At 41.3% G+C, this 13,056-nt stretch overlaps 2 protein-coding genes across 2 annotated transcripts; both read right to left on the bottom strand.

Annotated features, from left to right (window-relative positions):
• Positions 1 to 986: 986 nt before the first annotated feature.
• Positions 987 to 5,675, bottom strand: LOC116036344 (zinc finger protein 300-like). Its single transcript, XM_036003674.1, has 2 exons — positions 4,940 to 5,675; positions 987 to 2,293 (listed from the first exon to the last, which is right to left on the bottom strand). Exons 1-2 carry the CDS (start codon positions 5,070 to 5,072, stop codon positions 1,329 to 1,331), a joined length of 1,098 nt encoding a protein of 365 aa, XP_035859567.1. The 5' UTR covers positions 5,073 to 5,675; the 3' UTR covers positions 987 to 1,328.
• Positions 5,676 to 8,532: 2,857 nt separating this feature from the next.
• faap24 (FA core complex associated protein 24) lies at positions 8,533 to 11,706 on the bottom strand. Its single transcript, XM_031279888.2, has 4 exons — positions 11,374 to 11,706; positions 10,865 to 11,007; positions 9,365 to 9,520; positions 8,533 to 9,006 (listed from the first exon to the last, which is right to left on the bottom strand). The coding sequence occupies exons 1-4, from the start codon at positions 11,474 to 11,476 to the stop codon at positions 8,755 to 8,757; spliced, it is 654 nt and encodes a 217-aa protein (XP_031135748.1). The 5' UTR covers positions 11,477 to 11,706; the 3' UTR covers positions 8,533 to 8,754.
• Between the last annotated feature and the right edge of the window lie 1,350 nt (positions 11,707 to 13,056).

Here is a 13,056-nt window from a genome sequence, read left to right as displayed (position 1 = left end):
TGACATGGTTTTTTTGTTGTCTTTGTCAAGGACTTTGGTGCAAACTTGATTGTGTAGCTTCATCCGAGCTGAAAAGCCCTATTCTGTATCAGGCTTGAAAAGCTCTTCACATGGGGAGCGATTGTTGCGCCTCGTAACTCACACGCTCCGCCCGCCGCAAGAGTTGAATTGTGTTGAACTTTTTTTCTCTACGCGAGCGACACGCAGCGCAAATCAATGAACAAGAGTCAGATTCTGGCTGTTTGAGAGTTCACTAAAATATAAAATGTGTTTTCTAAACAGTTATCAGGACGTAGACAGCGGGGCTTCTGCTTGTCAGAGCATCGGCACAACACTAGATTTATTGGGTCCGTAATTATGACTATGCTAATTTAGCTTAAATTTAGCTATCAACGATAACAGTCCGTGGTAAGGAAAGACTAGAATTCCCACTATTAGTTATAAATCGACCTGTGATTAGAGATATATCATACCACAGTCAGCTATTCTCATTCAGTTGTACGGCAGGGATACATGAGGAGCGTAGTAACCAGATTCAACTAGCCTAGAAATCTAGACACACCCAAGCGGCAGCAGATGTAATTTGCAGCCAGGGTCAGTCTAGCAACTCTCTGTTGGCTTGCGAGCTGGAAAAACCAAACTCTGGTCAGGCCAATCACATCGTGTATAGAGTCGGTGGGCGGGGCTTAACTTAATGACAGCAAAGTTGCGACGGTTCCGCGTGAATTTCCTGCTACTTGAAAACAAAGAATATGGCTGCTGCTGCTGGTGAACAGCGGTCTTTGGAATCGGCTTTGGCCGCGACTCTGGAAGACTTGGAGTTCAGCTTTTCTTTGAGAAAAGAACAAAGAACGGCACTGAAGTCATTCTTAAGAAAGGAAGATGTGTTCAGAGTTTTGCCGACCGGATACGGCAAAAGTTTAACCAATCAACTAGCGTTGCTCTGGTTGGCTATTGCGTGCAGAGGGAATTTGAAAGACAACCGTTTATCCCGCCCCTCGGATTGAGCCCTGCCAATGGTGAGTTCCCAGACCCAACATCTGGATGTGGGTCTGGCTTGTCAGGCTACGGCAGGGATACAGCAGTGAACAGAATCCCCATGGTTACCACACATTGATCGCCTGGCGTTTACTCGCAGAGCGTTGTCCTTCACATGAGGAGCGTAGTAGACCCCGCGGATCCTCGCCACTATGCAGGCTAAGTGTCGCTCCCCGTGTGAAAAGGCCTTAAGTCTGACAATTTCTAACTTATCAACGTCGAACCAAGTCTTGCCATCAGTTCTTTAATCCTGCTGGAAAGAAATTGGCTCAGCAAGCATCTGTGCGGCTTCACTTATTTCCGCTGCTCTCTCCAACACACTTGTGATTTTTGACGCTATCCTGCCGATTAAAACTTCTATCGCAAACGCTGCAACTGAATGGTTTCTCCCCGGTGTGGACGGTCAAGTGCCGTTTCAGATTTTGCTTTAGCGCGAAGGTTTTACTACAAACTGAACAACTAAATGGCTTCTCACCTGTGTGGACAGTCAAGTGTTGCTTCAGGTGATTCTTTTGTATGAACGTTTTGCTACAAACTGAACAACTAAATGGTTTGTCCCCGGTGTGGGAAGACAAGTGGTCTCTCAGATGTGTCTTTCGTGCAAATCTTTTGCTACAAAATGAGCAACTAAAAGGTTTTTCCCCAGTGTGGATTCTCATGTGCATAACCAAATTGCTTTTGCTGCAGAAACTTGTTTTACAAACTGAGCAGGTGAAGTGTTTTCCTTCTGAATGAAGTCTCATGTGAATTGATAAAGACTTCTTCAGAGGGTATCTTTTACCACAAACCGAGCAACAAAACGGTTTCCCGTCTGTTTGGACTCCAGTGTGTTTCCTCAGAGGTTCCACATCACTCACAGGTACTTCATTGTTTTGCAGAGAGTTTAAACCTGACTGAGGTTCCTCAGTCTCCTCCCAGTCACCGCTGGCATCAGTCTCAGATTCAGAGGAGTCTGAAGTCTTGTCATGAGTAGCTGGTTGTAAAGGACTATCTGGATCTGAGTTCCTGGCTGGTTCTGGTCCTCCCCAGTGCTCTTCGTCGTCTTCTTCACTCTTCACAGGGACAGAAGTGAACGGGAACTTGATATCAGCCTCCTCCAGCCCTTGAAGCTGCTCTCCCTCCTGACTGGTCCAGAGTTCCTCCTGTTCCTCTTTAATGTGTGGAGGGGGCTCTGGGTCCTCCTGGTCCAGACTGGAGCTCCACTCCTGCTGCTCGGGGGGAACCTCTTCTTTCACCACCAACAGCTGCTGGATTTCTGAGGAGAATAATGAAATACATGCACAAGTCTTAGAAAACTGTAATTTCACGTAGACATTACATGCTAAATAATTAGTCAGTAGTTCAAAATGAGCTTCAACGCAATCAACTACAACAGTAAAAATCTTGATTTTACATTAAAGCTGCGGAGAAATAATTATAAAAATGCCAGAATTTGAAGTAAAGGCTGATTTATGCTTCTGCGTCGAATCGACGGCGTACCCCCGCAGACCCCTCTGCGTCGCCCCGAACCCCTCTCCGAGCCCTCCGCCGTAGCTCGACGTGCACCTCCAAAAATTTGTAAACTTTGCGTTGAGGCGACGCAGACCGCAAGGACTGTGATTGGTCAACTGGTCCTGTGTGTTGATAGTCGGTGTTTCCAGCAGCCGACTGTGGGGAGTAGCAACATGCTAGTTCACTGACATCAGCTTTGCAAATAAACTCAGACATATTTTGGTTCCAATGACGGGGTTATCCGTTTGGAAAGTGTGTATATGTCAGTAACGTTTTGAAATTAGCACTTCGCCAGCAAGCAGTACTTTGTGGGCAGGGCAAAAACTGGTGATGGCGCAGTGGAAATGACACATGCCTTTGGTGTGGGAGACGAGGGTTTGATTCCCACTGCGATACATCAACCAATGTGTCCCTAAGCAAGACCCTTAACCCCTAGTTGCTCCAGAGGCGTGTGACCTCTGACATATATAGCAGAGGTCTGTAAGTCGCTTTGGATAAAAGCGTCAGCTAAATGACATGTAATGTAATGTAATGTAAACTGGCTGGCAGACATCTCGCCAATAACCTCAGACTTATTTTCTGGTTACAGTAACTAGGTCACTGTGTCTATTTCTCGATACTTTTTACTAAATCTAAGCAAGAAAAAGCCAAACAAATAAGATTAACATTTTAGCATGACAGTCTATGGGGTTTGCCATTCTGAGTACCGTTTCGGTGGTGAGCGACACAGACACAGGCGACACCCCCTAGCGTTATGGCGGTGAAATGCACCGCGATGCAAAGCGACCTCGACGCAGAACTCCGAAAGGGTCACGACGCCGTAGGAGCCTCTTCCTGCAGCTCTCCTCCCTGGATGGAGTTATGAGTAGAACTATAAACCATAACTATAAACTGTAACTATAAAAACACACTGCAACCACTAATCACACTACAAAAAAGAGTTATAAGAACAGTTCATAAAGCAGGATATTATAATCACACCAACTTACTGTTTTTACATTCCAGAGCTTTAAAGTTCATTGATCTAGTTGAATTTTAAGTTGCACAAATTATGTATAAAGCAAAAAAACAGACTACTAACAGGTAATATTCAAAAGGTTTTTTTTTTTGATAGAGAGGGGGGTTATAATTTAAGGGATAAGTTTAAATTCAAGGTGTTAGCGGTTCGCACGACTATAAAAAGTCAGTGCATTACAATCAGTGGTCTGAAGTTGTGGAATGGTCTGTGCACAGAACTAAAGCAATGTCCAAACATTATCCAGTTCAAAAAATATATATATATGAAAGGAGGGCTTTAAGAGTTGCAATATGTGTTCACTGACATATGTGTATGATTGTGTGTGTGTGTGTGTGTGTGTGTGTGTGTGTGTGTGTGTGTGTATGTATGTATGTATGTATATATATATATATATTTATATTATAAGATCAATGTGATCAATATAAATAAGATATAAATATGTGGTAAATGAAATAACAATAATAATAATTTACTGAGTTATGAAAAAGGGGGTAGGGTTAAATAAGTGTATACTTCTTCCTACTCCTTTTCAGACATGTTTATGTTGGCTAATGTAACTTATTGTTTATTTAATGTTTTGATAGTTTATTTAATGTTTTGCTTATTTAATTTATTAGTACTTTTACTAGTACTAGGACTAGTTTTGTTTGGTTTATTTTTGATATGTCTGAAATAAAATGTCTTCATTCATTCATTCAAACTGCAATGCTGTGCTCTGAAGCAGACGCAGGCGATGTAGGATTAAGGTTAAATGCCAGTCGGGGCCCCGGACCCCCCCACTGGCATTTAACCTTAATCCTACATGCTGTCCTCTGCTATATTCTATACATCCTTTTTGAACTTTTTGAACACATCCGTCTACATGCACTGACCAAACAGTCTCTTATTACTTTCAGATCTTGCTAGCTTCTCAACCTTACCAACCCTGCCTCTAAAGCTTAGAGCTGCAAATAACATTTAAAGAGGCTGTTCTCGAAATACTGAAGAAGAAAAAAAACAGCAGGCTCAGATTGCTTTTAAATGGCTCTCTCAAACCGCTGCCCAAATGCATAAAATACCTGTGTTTTCACTGTCACATGCACTAACATGCACGCGCAGCCGGACCAGCTATCAAAACAAAGAACAGAGACTCTCGGATTACAACACACACAGACGGCAATGTGAATTAATTCCTAATTCTCTGCTCAGGATTTAGGAAGCCATTACTCCAATGTATCTTTACATAGCAAACATTGGTTTTCTGCTATCTTAATGCCGAGTACAGAACCTTTAAGTTAAAGTGTGTACATTTCACACAGATGTCTGAATGGATAAAATGATGAAAACCACATCAAAGGTCAACTTCGCTGGTTTCCCAGCAGTTTGAATTGATAACAATGAAGACGTACAAACCTGCTGTGTGTAACGTTAACCGGATTTGCTCCTCGTACTCTGCTATCGTTCTTTCAAACAGCTCAAATATCTCTTCAGCAGCCGCAGTTAGTCGCTGGTTGACGAAAGCTCTCAGTATTTGGACTTTCGACATTTTTTTACCAAGTCACAGCAACTTTTCCTCCGGACACACTCCGTTAAAAACCTGTTTTCTCACTCTGACGTGCGTTGTGTTGTGTTGCTAGGTTACGTACGGATCCGTCTACTTCAGGGTCGCAAGCTAACTTCATTAGCTTCGTAGGACACCAGGAGATAATTCCGACGGTTTCAAATAAAGGGGACAGCAGAGTCTATTCAGACAGGTTTAGCTGGACATTGTGGGTCCATGAAAAATACAGTTTGGTCTCTATCCAATAGTCACTCCGACTTAGCGCTGTAGCGTTCCGTCTCGGTCTATTTCCAGCTAGCACGCTACGCTAACTTCATTTAGCATTCTTGGCTAACGGAGATGAGTCTGAGGTGAAACGTCCGGTAAATGTGCACAAAGTCCACTTAAATAAGTTTATCCATACACACGGGATCTGTTGGTCCATCCGATTGTGACTGTTGAGCTACGTGACGACGAGAGCAGGACTCACGGGGGAAAACGGTTTACAACAACGGGCAACAAACCTCTTCAATCAGACTAGCTAGACACTTCAAGTTAGCCACGGTGAGCACAGCTGCTTCCGGTGTTGTGCCGAAAACAGACTGCACGCCGCTAGAGGGCAATGTTTGTCATGTTGTCAACCTACCAAGAGTAAATAAAATGTCAACGATTTTTGAAAGTCTGTCCCCTTTGTATCTTTATTTCCTTCTATTTAGACTATTATTTTCATTTTTACTTTTATATTATATTATTTGTATATATTTTTGTATTGTATTTGTTTACGTATTGCAATGACTGAACTTTTGTAAACTACTTTTTTGAAATAAAGTAAAAAAAAAAAAACACATCTGATGAACCGGAAAATAATAAAAAAAAAAAAAAAAAAGGATTATTAAATAAATTATTATTCATTAAAAAAGTGACAATAGCTGTACCCAGAGCCATAGAGATATTAATTAATATTAATTAATTAATTATATTAATTAATATTAATTAATTAATTAATATTATTGTCTTTCTCTATCACTCTGGCTGCACCATTTTTGAGCGGGGAAATATTTGTCACGAGTTTACACGAGAAACCGATAGGATTACATACATACACACATTTATAGGCTGCCGAAATTTGACTGCAGAGGCCTGTACTACGAAGCGAGATTTGGCGTTAACGAGCTAACTTCAGGCTCAACCCAGGGTTTTCTGTACTACGAAGGTGGATCACTTGTGATCGGGTTCAATCGCCGTGGTAACTTATGCTGAACGCCTAACCTGCTCGGGAGCAGGTTATGTTGGAGATTAGAGATCATCTGGTGTAAAAGCACCGCCCACTGACCAATCAATACTCGACTGATAACGGCGTCACCGTTCTTAGAAGATCAGCTGGAGCTCGGTGGGCGGAGAGAGAGAGAGAGAGGTGCGCTCATAAAAGTTAAAACACTTAGAGACCGACAACCCCGTTAACATTCCCTGATGGGTATTTTTATGAAAGATATAGATTTTCAGCGGAGGGAATTACTTATAGGCTATTTGTTGCCTTCTTTAGCCGTGTGTTGCCAATGCGCACATCGGTTTAAATTATGTTTTTATGGTTTTTTTTTATTTTCTCTCACGATCGTGCACCACTGCTGGGGTTGCAACTGAAATAAAAGCCTAAAGCAACGACAGTTTATGGAAAGCAAAAGTGTAATTATATATGGTCAGATCTTGTGCCTGACTGATGGGGAAGTGAACAGTTTAGTCTAATGTATTATAGTGGGTGTACTGTACTGTATATTGGCCAGAATCTGCCTTTGGGGGAGGAGGGGGGCATATCATAGTGGGGGGGGTCTGGGTGTCCTCCCCCAGGGAAGTTTTAAGCATCAACGACTTCATTTCCTGCATTCAGATACACTTTTATGCACCAATTTATGGTGAAATACCTCCATTGAGCCTATGTGAAGAAAAAAGCACAGATGACAATTCAAAATATATCAAACATATAATGGAAAGTATGTTGTTACGTGTCATTGGGCATTTTTAAGTGAGTATATGGAAATCCTGGAGCTTACTATCACGTAGACTACACCACTGGATATTGATAAGCTAAGCGTTGTGATTTACGCATAACAGCGTCGGCTTTTTTTGCCAGCTTTCTTTCCTGCGTTTTGCCTGTTAAACCGTGTCTGTGTTCTTCATATTTATGTAGAATTATAGTTTGTTCTTCTTGTTTAAAAGATGCAGCTCTGGTAGATGTTTGCGATTGGTCGTGGTGCGCAAACACCGCCTCTTTTATGTGAACGCGCACGTCTCTAGATTGGAAAAACCTGGGTTGACTGAACTAGTTGATAACCAGCGTCGTGATACAGGTTATGCGGGACCGCGGTTGTTAGGTTAGGTGAAGCCGGATCACTGAAAGAAATCCAGGACATGTTGATCTTGATTCGTAGTACAGGCCTCAGGTAAAGTAAAGGATCTAAATACTTCTCTATAATAATTGGTATTTTAACAATACAATTGGAAATGCTAAATTATGTAATACGCTTAATTTTTAATGCCCTCACACTATTTAAAACTTAACTTTAAGGTTATTTGTTATATAACCATTATACAAAGTGGCCTGTCCCTCTGCTACACAAATCTGGTTTTACTTTCTATAAATTTTGCTTTTTTTGGTAAAATGTTTGATAATTGTCACCCTTTTCGCCTCAAACGTACACTTATTTAATTGAGAACACGTGTAATAAACCCAAGTTTATGGGACATACATCTCTTTGGCGGAGCTGCTAACAAATCAGAGACATCTGAAACATGATTACTTTAGAGTTGTCACAAGAAAAAAAGCCACCGGTTAAATTGTAAGGTTTTTTTTATTGTTTTTAAATGTTTCACACTGTATGTCCTTAGGCTGACCTCCTAATCCAAAAAAAGACAAATGTAGGTTTAATATTACTATATTTTTTCATTCACAAAATATTATGTACGTATACATTTAGTCCAAACTAATAACAAAGGGACAGGGAAGATAAACAAATTGTACAAAAAGAAAATTGATGCAATAAATGACTCAATATTGTTTATTATGGATACAAAAGTGTTAAATAAAAAATCTGAAAACTATACACAGGGCAGTGAAGTCAGCGTCCAAATCACAAAATCTACATCAATTTCGCAGCGAGGCTTTATGGACGGCAATGTCGTTCTGATGGTACTTCACTAAAGGCTAAAATGTCTTAAAGCTTTAGTGCTTAACTTTCTTTACATTCAAGCCGTTGCCAAATGAGTTGCTACAGCTCCACACAACTCTCTCTGTATTTCTCAGTATGACTGTGTTCAGAAGATTGTGGCGTCCGGTGACTTTCCCACGCAGAAACTCGAGTGAAGATAATGACCTCTTCTGAAGAGTCCATGTTTTTTTAGTCATCCGTGTCCTCCTTGGCTACTAGCAGCTGCGTGGAGGAGGGGTGGGGGTGGTGCGCAATCACGGAAGGCTTGTTGTCATTACTTAGAATTCCTCATGGGGGCGACAGAAACTACGCACTATAGGTTTAAACGTGGCTGCCTACACAGTCAACTGTTAACAAGTTTGTTTCTTAAAGTTTGCACCGCTGCAGTTAGATTTCTTTACACAATCGTTCACAAATAAAAACGTTGATGTACGTCCATGTGAGTAAATGTATCGGCATTAAATCCAAACCTCCCAGTCCAGCCTTCAGTTTCCAGCAGTAGTGGGTTTGTGGAAGAAGCTGTGGATTTGCTGAGCAGCAGCCTGACCCACGATGGGCTCCAGCTCATCGAGGGGGGCGTTGCACAGCTGCTGGATGCTGGAGAATTGCTGCAGCAGGGCCAGAGCTTTGACCCTGCCGACCCCGGGGACATGCTGCACCACAGCCAGGACCAGCGGGTCCAACAGCCGAGACGAACTCCTCCTTCTGAAGGGGTTCTCTCTGTCCTCCCCGTGAACCTGGAGACCATCAGACAACAGAGTGAACCAGAGCTGCACGATAGGAGGAAAATACCTAATTGCGATTATTTTTGAGTGAAATTGCGATTGAGATATGATTCATGATATTGCAGGGAATGATGATTTTGTATCATTATTTCCATTTTCATTGAAAAATATTACAACTTAAAAACATTTAAATGATTATAGAGTGATCTTTGTGAGGATCTGTACCATCATCTCTAAATACAATTATGAACCTGCAAATGAGCACTTTAATAAGCCTAAAAAAAAAAAAAGATGAATCAACACATTTATCAGTATCAACAAATCACACTGGTATTTACTGCTGGTTTGTTGTCTTGTCTTCACTACTCACAATTTGGGCGATGAGCTGCGAGGCTTCAGTCTGCCCGCTGACCGGCAGCAGAGTCAGGCCGAGGTCAAACACCACAAACTTCTGCACAGCAGAGAAGTACTGCTCGCTGAGTCGGGTGTTCTCCACCAACACCAGCTCCTGGAAACTGCTGCTGGTCTTTAAAACAGGAGGGACACAGTTCACATCAAGCATGTATACATACATAGCCATATTCTACTGCTCTTCATACTATTCATCCTGCACATACACTTATTCTCACTACTCTTATAATGTTACTGTTTCTGCACTACAATGGTACTGTTACCACACTGCACATAGCTGTATATATGGTTCATACTCCATCCATCCATCTTCGTCCGCTTATCCGGTAACGGGTCGCGGGGGTAGCAGCTCCAGCAGGGGACCCCAAACTTCCCTTTCCCGAGCCACATTAACCAGCTCCGACTGGGGGATCCCGAGGCGTTCCCAGGCCAGGTTGGAGATATAATCCCTCCCAGCTGGACGTGCCTGGAACACCTCCCTAGGGAGGCGCCCAGGGGCCATCCTTACCAGATTGGTTCATACTGAATATCCATATTTATTCTGTTTTTCTTATAATACATTCTGTTAATACACTGCATATATCTATATTACTCTTACTACTATTATAATGTTACTGCTGCTACATTGCACATGTCTGTACATGTTGTTCATACATTGTTCATATTACATAGCTATATTTAGACTGCTCTTATAAGGTAACTGCTAATACACTGCACATATTTATATTTAATTTATATAACTCTAAACCAGGGATCTTCAACAGGGGGTCTGTGACCTAGGGGGTCCTCAGAGTCAATGCAGGGGGGCCTCCAAATTAGGGTTATGTTTTTAAAGGTTTTTTTTTTCAAAAATTAGAAATTAGAAAATTCATCCAACATATTATAAGCAAACTGGCCTATATGTAAGGTAGTCACTAAGGCCATCCACATATGCAGTTATTCCTAAGGATTCACAGTCCCACATGTATGTTTAACATTAAAACAAGAACTATACTAAACTGACTATTTTAATAGCTTAGTATTCTATGCAAAAAATGTATGTATGTAAAGGCTTTAGTCCGCCCTACAAGTTATTGTAGGCCCAGTTTAATATGCAACATTTTATACAATATATGTAGTAGGGGGTCCCCTGCTCCGTCTCTCTTTCAGTTAAGGGGTCCTTGGCTTAAAAAACGTTGAAGACCCCTGCTCTAAACCACCTTCTGTAAACCAACTGTATACTACTGTCTACACTGCACTATATTTCTTGTCCTGTCTATGCACCACCTGTCTATACTTTGTATATCGCATTGCACTTTTCTGCTCTTTTTGCACTTCTGGTTGGATGTAAACTGCATTTCGTTGTCTTTGTACTTGTACTCTGCACAATGACAATACAGTTGAATCTAATCTAACCTAAACAACACAGGGAGGCTTGAAGCAAAAGTGCCATGTCTGTTGTCTCGTTGATTAAACTTACATTTCTGTAGCGAACCAGTTTCCTCTTGTAGCCGTTTCCTGCTATGATGTCGCACTCGGACACGTACAGGATGCAGCTCTTGTTGGGCAGGTGGAAATCTGCCACACCGAGCTCATTCTCAAAGAGGATTTTCACACCACCACCTAGAGCAGACGGAGAGCTCGTTCATGAGTGCATTTTCTTCACATTGAGACTGTAAAATTCCTAATCTTTGAGCAACGAGGAAGACAAAAACACTTGAAGTTCACATTTTTAGGCAAATATAAATGGATGACATGTCAGCCGAATTGAAAAGTGGAAGTATTTGACACAGAAAAGGTGTACAGTCATATTCTACACGGCTTGTTAGTTGGCAAACAAACTTACACTAAGATATTTTTGAACGGCGTTTGGCGCAAATTTGTTGTTGTATCCATTTAAAAAAAGAATAACGGCAAAGACGTTAGTTTACGTAGCTGACATGCTGATAAGTTATCATTTTGGGCAATTTTAATAAAACAATTCATTACCTTTTAAGCTTTGAATAAGGGAAGAGTTTCTCCATTTCTCGCTGGCAATAACATGTCCGTAAGGAGGAACCGCATTCAGCAGAACAGGCGCTTTATGCTCCATAACATAGCAATTTCACCGACTTATTGTGGTTCAATATAAACTTGAACTCTCTCGGGATAGAGAGATAATCATACCAGTGCAGACCATGGATGCATAACAATGATGCAGACTAACTGAAAACACTAAAGTTAGTTTTTTTTGTTCGGTTTTGTTGCCTCCAAACGTCTATGGTCCAAATCTTTTCTTCGTCTGCATATCGTCGGTGTGTGTGAGGAGCAGATGCCTCTTTGTCGCCCCCCTGCAGGACAAGAGGGAACGCACAGGACGTAGTCTCACTTTGCCAGACAACAACCTCATAATCCTTGTATTTACTTGTGCACACTTACATAATACGTGTTTTAAAAGTAGGAATTAAGACGATTTAGCTAAATAGTTTATTTAGTAAACATGGTCATGTATTTACATTGACTGAGGATCATGTAATCAATACAAAACGTTAACCTACTTTTAAAAAGAGGTATATTAAAGTCCTCATGTTATGCTTTTTGGCTTTCTCCCTTTCCTTTATTGTGTTATATATCTTTTTTTGGTGCATGTTATAGGTTTACAAAGAGAAAAAGCCCAAAGTCCACCCCTCCATCTCCAACAGAAAACACTGTTCACAAACTGCTCCAAACAGCTCTATTGTAGTCCAGCCTTTACTTCAGAGACAAACGTGGTCACTTTGGAACACACGTTATAATGCTCACCTAGCTGCTAGCATGGCACGCCCTCATACTCTGCTTCTGACTGGCTAGTAGTCCTTACCTAGGTACTGTCAGGGCACGCCCTCATACTCTGCTTCTGACTGGCTAGTAGTCCTTACCTAGGTACTGAGCATGTGCGACTCCCAACAAAGATGGAACAGAAGTGAGAGGTCTCACTCTGTAGCTAAAACAGAGAGCTCAACACACAGGGTGAAAAGAGGAGCTGCAGCAATGTGCAGTACAACAAATACATGATGTTTTTTGAAAATTAAACCATGTAAACCTATTCTGATATAATCTCTAAATACAATTATGAACCTGAAAATGAGCATAATATGAGCACTTTAAAGAAGATGTTATGACAGGTAGGTAGAATGTCATGATGTCACTGTCAAAGGAATCAGATAAAATAGTCCCGTATGACAGAGAGAATTGCAGAGATAGGTTGGTCAAAATTGTTTATTTCTGTTGTCATATTTAGCCATAGCTGTAACGTTTAAAGATATATTAAACATGGAGGTCTGTTCTGTGTTGCTTGGCTAGCTCTTCGATGAACCAAATCTAGACTTACATGTACGGGATGAAAGAATTTTTTACCTTTTAGTTTTCGGAAACAAACATTGTGATTGGGTCTGACGTTATAGGCCTGCTCTGAATTTATTTCAGTTGTAAAACAACAGTTAGGAAGAGTAACACGATGTCTCAAGATCATTTCCACACCGACCGAGAGCTGACATTACCCAATGTCAGGACTGAGGGTGACAGGGTGAAGGAGATACCTAAATTAGAGCTGGAAGAGGATAAGTTGTGTTTGATTGATAAAAATAAAAATAGGACTGCTAAGTTGGTGGTTGAGCATTGTGCGGCTCAACTTGAATGCCTAAACAAGAAGGC

This window comes from Sander lucioperca, chromosome 7 (assembly GCF_008315115.2).
Source record: "Sander lucioperca isolate FBNREF2018 chromosome 7, SLUC_FBN_1.2, whole genome shotgun sequence".
Classification (NCBI taxonomy): domain Eukaryota; kingdom Metazoa; phylum Chordata; class Actinopteri; order Perciformes; family Percidae; genus Sander; species Sander lucioperca.
The sequence above is the reverse complement of the archived record's forward strand: the minus strand, read 5'-3'. Positions and strand labels throughout refer to the sequence as shown.